Source organism: Etheostoma spectabile, chromosome 5 (assembly GCF_008692095.1).
Source record: "Etheostoma spectabile isolate EspeVRDwgs_2016 chromosome 5, UIUC_Espe_1.0, whole genome shotgun sequence".
Classification (NCBI taxonomy): Eukaryota; Metazoa; Chordata; class Actinopteri; order Perciformes; family Percidae; genus Etheostoma; species Etheostoma spectabile.
In genome coordinates, this window is record NC_045737.1 from 20,217,959 (window position 1) to 20,228,907 (window position 10,949).

At 38.6% G+C, this 10,949-nt stretch overlaps 1 protein-coding gene across 3 annotated transcripts in view; it reads left to right on the forward strand.

Annotated features, from left to right (window-relative positions):
• Positions 1 to 2,374: 2,374 nt before the first annotated feature.
• Positions 2,375 to 10,949, forward strand: part of arl15a (ADP-ribosylation factor-like 15a) — a 118,969-nt gene continuing 110,394 nt past the window's right edge. The window contains exon 1 of one of the 3 annotated variants that reach the window (XM_032515385.1): positions 2,375 to 2,776. In XM_032515385.1, the coding sequence (XP_032371276.1) occupies positions 2,765 to 2,776 (12 nt within the window). In that variant the 5' untranslated portion in view covers positions 2,375 to 2,764. Of the gene's footprint in view, positions 2,777 to 9,549; positions 9,940 to 10,949 lie in introns of those variants that run through there. The other 2 variants (XM_032515384.1, XM_032515386.1) reach the window with 2 other exon arrangements.

Below are 10,949 nucleotides of genomic sequence, written 5' to 3' on the forward strand. Positions count from 1 at the left end.
TTTTAAAGTGTGGTAAAATCATTATTGGGAATGCTAGTCTAATGTTTCTTAAATTGCTCAAAGATTTGAATGATGCATCTGACCTTATTGCTTTTGCAATTTTACCTCAGTAAGCAAAGACATTGCATTAAAATTAAAATGTGAACAATGATATGCAATGATATGCCTGTGCAGGACTAATGATAATTTAAATCATGGGGCTTCCGGTAGCACAGGGGGTAAAGCAGATTGACCATACATATTTTGGGTGGTCCCTAGCTCCATCTGTTCACTTTTTAAAATGGCCTTGAGCAGCCCTTGACACTAAACTCCAAATAACATGTGATGTGTGTGTATGGAAAAAAAATGTGAGTAATAAAAACACTCTTTCAAAAGAATGTAATGCAAACCACAGTTTTACTTTCAACAACCATAGCATTTTACTAGAGGCCAGCAGAGGTCTCTCCTCTTCCATTTAACTGGGTCAGCTAGCTGGACGAAGACAACAATACAACTGTATACCTTTTGGACATGCATATTCTGTATATTAAAGTAAATGTCTTCTTGTGTCTTGTCAACAGCCGCCATTCCTGTGCAGAGGACATCCAGTTTCTACTTAACTATGTTCAGGGAGTTTTCCAGCGCGTCTCATGAAATATTGAAGAGGAGTATGGTCTCCAGGGAACAGGAATCACATCAGTATGCAGCTTGCATCACAGTTGCAGACTTGTGATATACACTGTTCCCCTAATCATAATTATATAATATAATTGTTTTGTCTGGTATCTGTGTTTGCTTCCCACTAGATAATTCTAGCTAATTTCTATCCTCTTAATTTGTTCCTATCTTGTGGGATGGCTTTTCAAGACCAAAGGTTTTTTTTCTGTGCAGACTGTTAATGGGAGTGATGTAAGTACTGTCATATCTCTCTCTTTAGTTTAAGTTAGATTTCTTTTATGTAGCGCTTTGGAGAGAAAAACAACCGAACACTACAGGAATACTGGAAGTGTAGCCTACATAAGCAAAACTAGGATGACACACATGCTGTTCTGCTGACACTTGATACACATTAACACTTCACAAGGTTTTGTATTCATCAGAGAAACACACATCCTTTCCTCTGTCCTTTGTATTCTGTCTGTAACATCTGTGTTGTAAGGCCTATGTGCTTCAGAGGAACGTTTTTTTGACTTTGAACTGTGACTGTGCTATCCCCGTTCATTCTTGTGTAATGTATTATGTCACAGATTGTTGCATTTTGTGCTGCTTTAAGCTTGATAATACTGTAAATGCATGAATGTGTAGGTCAGAGTCTTTAGTTGGGTGATGTTTACTTGTTCAAAATGGAAAATAGAAGCAATTGTGATTCAATACAGAGCCACCTAGTGGTGTATAATGTAATTATTTTTGGTACTATGATAACATTATTTTTGTAATTTGAACTTCTGTAAATTCCTTTCGGAAACAACCTAATATTGCTATTTTTGAATATTACTGAAAATTATTTTTATTTGATTTGATTGACTTACATTCTACTGTTTTATTGCATTTTAATGTTTTTGCTTGCTGCCTTTAATTTGTTTGTCTAAATGTTTTTTATACATTTGGATGCATTACAAGTTTATTATTAAAAGTATCATGTCATATACTATATATGTGTGTATACATGCAAGGAATTTGACTCTGGTTTGTTGTAACTCTCTATGTACCTACACAGAATAGACATACAGCCACAAAAAACAGGGACACAAAGCTAAACAAAGGTAATTATAAACATTTGACCACTATGCACAGATATAAGTATGTTTATAAAAAAGTGTATATAAATATACCCATTCACATACATAAACATATAGTACATATACACATAAATACACACATACATAAGTATTTTATAGGTTTTACATGTTTACAGTATGCATTTAACACTATAAAAATGTAGCCCACGGTTTACTTGAAAAGTGGAGGATTTGTATACAGGCATTTAGCCTAAAAATATATTAGCGATTCTGCCAAATTACCAGAAAGTCTGCCTTCTCCCCTTGAAACCCCCACTGCCACACCTCTACTATGTTTTATGATTTAACCCTGTCGATCTGGACATTGGTGTTACATCACTGATAAAAGGACAAAGTCCTCTCCTCTACTGGGTAACGTGAGGGGAAGTATTATTATTAGGCTACTATTAATAATAATCACATTTGACACATTAGATCAAAAACTTACTTCGAAAATACTATTCAAAATGCATATGTCCGCTGCTATGTAATTCCTAGTTGAAATACAGAAAAGTTTGTCTCAATTTTAACAAAGACTGCTTAAGAAGAGTTCAATTCCTCCTCAGAATGAAAATAGCCACCATGTGTTTGGTCACATGACCACGCTACGTGCGGAAGACGACGTGCGTGACGTCGCGTTGTAGGCTTCGCTAGTTTCCTCAACCAAACACTCTATTGATATTGTGTGATAAAAACTGGAAGTCAACCGGTGGACGAGGGGCTAGTTAGCCTTTAAAAAAACACACGTAACCCGCGGCCCTCCTCGATACAAACAAACTCAGTCGTTTCTGTGCTGAAACGTGTCTTGTCGGCGAAGAAAACGGCGAAAACCTTTGCTTTTAAACCCACTAAAGGCTGTTTTTTTTTTTAATTTTTGCTGTGGCTGTCGAAAGGCGGGGAATACAAAGCGACTTGTGGTCAAATCTATTACATTTGGGTCTTATTGAAGCAAAAACGGGATTACTACAAAGACAATTCGTACTGCTGTGACTGGCCAGCGATAGTACATGGATTATCTGGTAAGTAACTGAGTGTAAATGCTGTTTTATTGCGTATTCCAATCAAAGACGTTTGGTTTCTTGCCTGTTGGGCTCCCTGGTCATCAGATAGTGGTGTCACTCAGGTACGTGACCCTCAACTCATGGGCTAGGTGTCGTACCAGTTCTTGTTGTATGCTAATGTCTCAGGGATCGCCTGCAGCTTTTGCAGTGTCAGCAGTGTTATGTGAACAAGAAATAACTGGTTGACTCAGACTCCCATCTTTTACATGTTAAACAGAAAACTTGCTAATTTACACCGTTGGATTCCTGTCAGTTAGCTAAGTTATGTAACGTTATGTTTCCAATGTTATGTATGGAGCACGAAGCTCTTATTTTCCCCCAAAACTCATTGTTGCTGCCGAGGACAAATAAGCTGCACTTTATGTGTGTATTAGGCTATTTGGAGTCAAGAGGTCACTTTTAGTGAGACCCTCACTAGTTTGTGATGTTGGTCCCCTGCACATGTAATACCGTGTGACCAAAATAATTATTACAGTCCAGGCCACTGTCAGCTTTAGCCTTGAAAATGACGGTTTAGGGTCCTTTTTTTTAACATATTGTAGGGGTGGGATGGGTGCTGCTGAAAAAGTGCAACAATAGAGAGGAAGCTGTAACTGAAGGCTTTTTTTGGGGAATTTATAAAGCCACAGGAAAGTAGAGTACACAGATATTGTGCTGTTGTCTCTGGGGACAGAGGGACAGTGTGAAATGCAGAGGAACTTTCCCACCCAGTGTTCTGAGTTTGTTTATGATAGGCCTCCCAAGATTTTGGACCTAAAAGGAACTTTGAACTTTGAACTTCTACTTCATTTGAGAAGTTTCTTGAGGCAATTTTACAAAGTATCCAGCAACTGGTACCATGAACAGTTATGCAATAGTTAGGCTAATGCAAACTAATGTCCGACTTGTCCGTGGCTAATGGCCTTGGAGTAACACTTCTTGTGGGGAACAAAAATGGACCAAAGTGGCTCAATCATAGTTTACATGAGTTATTCTGTAATCTCAGTTTCATGCTAATGGGAATTAATTGGTACCAAAGGTAAACACAGGAGCTATTGTTGAAGGACTGAGTGAAATAATAGATTTTGATGTTACCCTCAAGCTGTCTTCTGTTTCTCCTGGCAAAGTGCAATAATCTACAACCGCTAACACGGCTTAGAAAAAAACATTTTCATTTTCTATTTTTTTACATAAGGATGAAAGATTTTCTGTGACAATCAGTTTTCTGTGGAAAGACCAGCTGTAACTCTGTAGACTGTTGGAGCCGAGTGCTTGGCTGTCCTCTGAGGTCATGCACTCAATAGGCACAGGGCCTCCTTACCTGCTGTGCAACACTGGAGACCTGGCACAAGACCCAGGCCAAAACTACATATCACTCTTCCCTATGAATTGATCAAAACTTGTCACTAAACCCTTGATAGATCATGATAGTCCTATGTCCTGTTCATGCTTTTGCGTAATGTTTTAGATTAGGTTAGACCTAAAAGGGTCTTTGGGATGAACAGGAATGGAAGCACACAGATATTGCACATGGCTGGGTAATAACTGTGGTTGAATTATGACTGTAGAAGAGATCTGGTTTATGGTGGATTCTGTTTCAACTGGGAGCTGGAGCACGTTGAAGGACTGTACTCCTGCATGGTCAGCATAGTGTTAAAAAAGACCGCACAAAACAGCAGCACTGACAGAGGAATTTGGTGCTAGCTGTTGCCATGACACAGCCTTACAAAATTACAAGTGCACTGTGTGGCCAGCTCTTGGACCCTAACTTGTTGCTGTCTTCACCAGACAGGACAGATTCAATGTGTTGTGTTTGACATCACAAAGAGAGCAACATTGGCTGTATTGTTAATTTCAAAACCCCCTGCAAGAACCTATAGCATGCATTTTTCTCCTGAGGCTGTACTTTGCCTCATACTGCTTAACACACTGTTATACTTTCATGATCATATTTATTTTTCAACTTTTCCATTGCCTTATTTTTTCTCACTAATTGTATAAGGCAAATGCACAGTCTGTAGGCCATTTCTTCAATTTTACACAACATTTGCCTTTTATGAAGAGATTTTGATGAGATTTATTATATCATTATTTATTACGAGTGACTAAACCCTCAGGTAGACTGACATTCAGGTCGTTCTTGTAGCTCTGCCCTAATAATGTGGTTAGAACAACTATTCATTGTCACTGTCTGGTGTAGATCAACCAATATGTTTTTTGTGGAATTTAGATTATGCCAAAGATTCAGTTACAGCAACCGCCAGGCATTGACCTCAAACTAAATGGAAATAGAGAATGAGACAGTTAACTGAGCAAAGAGCCTCATCCGCTAATAAGCTGGCCCAGAAAGAATTAACAGAAGAAGCAAAAAGTGAGTAAAAAATACATTTTATTAATCTAATTATATCTCTGTCTCTTGATTTTAATTTAGCAATGGCATTTAGCATTTTGTTTTGATTGACTTGATGCATTTTTGTTGCTAAACGCTTGAGATATTTCACTATGAAGTGGTGGATCTGTGTCTTGGCATTATACTTTAAATTAGGAGGATGTCAAAAACACTAACCCATTTGGTATTCCATCCTCTGTGTGAACATGTGCAATTGAATTAATAACATTTGGTTTAGTCTTACCAGTAGTGAAGGGGGGAAATGCCAACTAATGGCCGAAGCTTTTTGCTTCTGGATATTATATAATTTAGCCACATTATGCTAAGACTGCACCTAGCAATGGAATTTTTATTGCACTTTCCTTTGGAAAAGCATATTGCATATGCACATTAATAAAAAATAATAATATTTGTATTCAAATCTTGATTCAAGCGCTACCGATTCAAAATTGATTAATTGAATTCCAAAAATGTAATCATATTATTTAAATTTTTTTTAAATGTTTTTTTATGTCTACTACAATCACATGATAGATAGATATATATACTTTATTGATCCTTAAGGGAAAATTCAAGATACCCGTAGCTTAGAGACATCACACACAACATACACATACATCATAACAGGATGTAATAACAAACAAATCCACATGAATAATATGGATATGAATGAATACATACACATACATACATACATACATACATACATACATACATACATACATACATACATATAGGAAAAGTAACTTTATTTACATACTGTGAATCGTTTTTGAATTGGTGATCGATATTGAATCAAATCGTGAGCCTAAAAATTGGAATCAAATCGTGACATTGTCTGAATTGTAGACTCCTAACATTAATAATAGCTGGCCCTGACAACATTACAACATTACGATGTTGATGATGCTTATTAATAAACAGGTGTCGTTCTAATCCACAAATTATATAGTCTGCCCTCATTTGGGCTGGAGACCCCTGTAGTTTTCACACAGAATACCAATATTGGATAGCGTTGAAAATGTAGAACATTAAAATTACATTATGTACTCTTCTTCATTAAAAAATAAATTCTGTAAAAATTGGTCAGGCCTTAAACCCTTAATCTGCAGTTTTGTATGAAGTAGACACATTCTCAAGATAAGTGAGCTAAAAATGTTGAGTTTCATTGAAATCATCATTTGAAATGTGAGATCTCCTCTGATAATTGCTATTATTATAAGGAAAGCGTTTTATGATTCATGTAACTAGCTTACAGGAGTTTGAGCATGTTGGTGTTGTTGTTCTACCGCAGTAAAATTGCAGCAACAATTTTTACCATACCATTTTTATGGCCTTTATCAGATAGCAGACAGGAAACAAAGGGAAAGAGAGCGACAAGTTCCCAGACCGGAATCAACCTGGGGCAGTTATGTGGTAAACCATTCGGTTTATCCAGTCAGCACTAAGCTCACACCTCCATGAAAATAAATTGTCTTAGAAGCGTGCATGGGTTTTTGGCTGACCAACTGTATGTCAGCGCAGATCCCCTGTCCAAGGGTACACAGCAGGCTATAGCAGACTCTCACACCCATAACACAGACAAAAGAGAGTTGATGCAAGGTTTTTGGCTGCGTTTGAATTCACCTTGTTAGCCTATGGGATAGAAGGCTGGTGTTACTTTTCCGCTCAGCTGTGTCCCCTATCTGACCGTGTTCCACACCTTGATGATGCTGTCCCTGCCAAGCTCTATTTTCCGGAGGCAAACAAAAATGACCTATTGTATGCAGATAAGAGCACCAAAAGTCTTGCTAGATAGGTCAACAATTGGGCTTTTTATATGTGGATGGCTATTACACTAATATTTACTTAATCCTGTGGTGAGAGCAGGTTTACTCAGGTTTCAGTTTGAATGGCTGTAAATTGATTTAACCTAAAGTTTGCTCAAGATGGCCACAGTTCCTTTAAAACTGCCCTTTAATTCAAAGTGCAAAGCCTCCAACTACACTGTGAAATACCAGTGTGAGCTCAACAGCATTCCTGAAGCCCCGTCCCTGATCTTAACCTGCCAGCAGCATGTCAGCCAGGTTTTTCTGCCTGCTGGCTAGCTCATTTCAATGATTCCCCTGTGTCTGTGGAGAGTGCTAGTAAAAGGCCTTAGTGAACTATTTTCATGTTGTTTTATAATTGTATTTTATATCCTTTACGTTCTCTCAGGTCATAACCACTCTCTCATTGCTTTTTGTCACTAGAAAAACAAATATGAAGGACATGGATAGGAGAAGGGTTTTACTGTCATTGGTTTGATTCTGCTCTTGTTTTTATTTGAAGGTTTATGGAAGATGCCCATTAAAGCCATAAACAAATGCAGTTTAATAATTAGAGCTTTACCACTGACTCAAACCTTTCATAGTAAGCCATATATTACTACAGTCAGTCTGAATAAACTGCTGCCAAACTAGGCTATTGCCGTATACTGACTTGTTACATGAGGTGTTGCATAACAAAAGAATATATCTACTGTACAGAGTATGGAATGCACTGTGTTGGATAAGATTTCGAAAGGCTTTTATTTATTCTAAGTTTTTTTTCTTTTTTTCTGAGGCATGGAGAGAGAAAGAAATATGTGACAAAAACTTGATTTTAACCCAGGAAGAAAGAATTACGTACAGGGTGGAAAATTGGCACCCACCCCCAGCCAGTGGCGGGTGACTTTGCCTTGTATACCAGCCGCAGTGGCAGGTGGAGTGGTTTTCAGCGCTAGTCCGTGACACATATAGCTGAGCTGAGGTACAGACGAAAGGAAAATTATCGGTTAAAAAGTAAAGAAAAAGAGAAGGTACTTTTTCAACAAGTGGCGCATTGATGACAAAGGGCAAACGAGGGAATGGTTAGCCTACCTTCCCGACGACCAGTCCATGCACTGCACAGTCGAACCTACGCACTGTCAAAAAATGCAAACAACATCTAACCTAGTCTAGAGGAACATCTAACCTTAAATTGGAGGCAATAAAAGACCACGAGTCATATCAAGGTCACTGCTAAAAAGCTGGTGACGACGGCACCCTAGGAGAAGAGTGTGCCAATAAAGGCTATCTGCTCTGCTCTTTTATTTGCCCATATTAATAAATTATCTATTTACAATAAAAAATAATGTATTGAAGCAATTCAAAATATGCTAGTGCACTTTCCTTTTGTAAATTTAATGTCAGGGATCTTTCACGGAATTAGTGAGGCTTGTTCCTAAAAACAGAGACTTCAAAATAAAACCGGAAACGCTAACAGAAACTTGCAATCGTGACATTTGAATTCTGGAAAAGTGGCTCATAAAGAATATAAGTGGCTGGTAAAATTGGGCATCTTGGGCAACTTTCTTTGGCAAAAAAGTTAATTTCCCACCCAGATTACATGATTCTGGCCTTCAGCAAATCAAGCTGCCCGAGTGGTTAGGGTTTTAATCCAGATGAAAAACAAGAACATGGTGTCGAGTCAATTCATTATTTATAAAGCCCAATCTCACAAATTTGCCTTAAGGGACTTTACAATACATACAGCATATGACACCCTGTGTCCTCCTCTTTGGATAAGGAAAATCTCCCCCAAATAAAAACTTTAACATGGAAAAAATGGAAGAAACTTTAGAAAGAGCAACTGATGAGGGATCCCTCTCCCTGGGCGGACAGGCATGCAATAGCCTAGATCATAATCAGACACTATAGACAATCCAAAAAAGAATATATTGAATACAAACCTATATGTTTAGGTTTGAGTGACAACCGGGTGGACAGTTTTTGGTGTCTTTTAAATCATCTAAAATTAATTTTAATTGGTCAGCAGATGACTTGAAACACTCATGATGCTTTCAAACTTTGAATTACTGCAATATCAGATTAGGTGGAATCCAAACTTGAATTAGTTTTCTTACAGGCAGGTAAACTTGAATTCTATGTTGCATGCAGTAGTATAATGTTTGTAGAAAAAAATCTTCAATTTGAATTCTAAGCTTCCTTTTCATAATGTCATTAGTTGTCATGTACCGTTATTGCATTACAGTTGAGTACCCTATATTATAACTGCGATAGTCAGCGTGTGGTTGCAGCAACTATTACTATACCAAAACAAGCAGTTTGAACACGGCCCACAGTTGTCCCTGAACAGACATACTACTGACAAAGCGCCCCACAACAGTAATTGAAATCTCCAGGACCGCTGTAAGCTCCAGTGGTCGATCCCTTCATCCTCCTCAATGCAGAAAGCAATGGTTTTCATACTTCATGAAGCTATCCGTACAGTATGGGCATAGTGTGTGGGTGGGTAATGGTGACTAATCCAATTTGTAGTCTCATTCTGGATCCCTGGTAGTCACTGAGCCCTTAATCTCTGTGGAGAGGAAGATCTCCACAAACTAATCTCAAGCTTGTGTCCGTCTGCTGATCTTTGTGGCGATAGTGTTTTTATCTTTCTATCAATGGATACGGGGAGTAAACACAAGAAAACCTTCAGTCATGCTCACCTCGCCGCTTACAAAACCAATCTGCAAAGCTCCGATTTGAAAGGAAAATGCTTGTGGTCATGGGCTGCCGACAGTGAGACATTGAAGGGCTGGACTCATGTTGTTGACAATGTTGTGCTCAGCTACTCCTGATTCTCCTCCATCCATTCATTTACTCCAGAGGCTTGGCGTGTTTGTTGCCGGGGGTTACGCTGGTTGCTGAGCACAATGTCGGAGCACATGCAGCTCTCCCTTGCCTTGTGCAGGATTGGGCTTTACACGGTAAGAAAATCCATACATGCGGCTATCTGTCTGTTAGAGAAGGCAGGGATGCTTTTGTGTGTGTTGAATTGAATATTGTTAGTTTCACCGTGTGTCAGCAGACCAAACAACAGTGCTTCACTGTTGCTTGTTCACTGGATGAAGAGTGTGCTCCGTTTTATTCGATTGGGTGTTAACATCATATTAAGGTGGAACAGGTGGACGTCAGTACGGTGAGATTTAAATTAAACCTACAAGCTGTCTTTGTTTCTATTCTCAAAGAAACAGCCTTTTACTGAAAGATAGCTTATGGTCTCTTTTCATTCCTGCAGCTCCTAGCTACTGGCTTGGTCAATGGTTGTAGTTCAGGCAGCCTTAAGTACAGTGTAGTTATGAATGGATCCTGGAATATTATGCTACAGAGGCCATGGTGGAAGTAGTGTTAAAGTTTTTGTTGTTGTTATTGCAAAGACACGTGTGTGAGATTGGTTAGCAATGACTGTTCAATAACATCAATAACACTGCAGTATAATGTATTTAATGATAATTATTAGGGCTGTAACGATTAACAATATAAAACCGAAATCGCGACACTAAGATCCACAAACCTCTGTTGCCGGTGAACGATTCTGCGCGGACCTGGCTCAACTCGAACGAGCCTAGTGTTTGACTGGTCCGTTGTGGGCCACTATACAAACATGGCGGTGCAACATGGAGGAAGAACGCCAGCTCCTATGTAGATATCCAGGGTTCATTCTAACGAAACACAACGAGTTATAGTTTGTGATTATACACGGCCAAGCCGCCGGGTCCATGTAAGGTAGATAAGCATGAACAAAACTATGGGGTACAGCATTGAGAACCTCCAAGAATGTCACCCCAAAAATAACAAGAAAAGTAACAAAGAAATTATCATCTTTACACTCATTTGAAAGACAAACAGCTCCTCTTCCCTCTTTTTCTATTTTAATTTCAGTAATATATTGTGTGTGTGTGTGTGTGTGTGTGTGTGTGTGTGTGTGTGTGTGTGT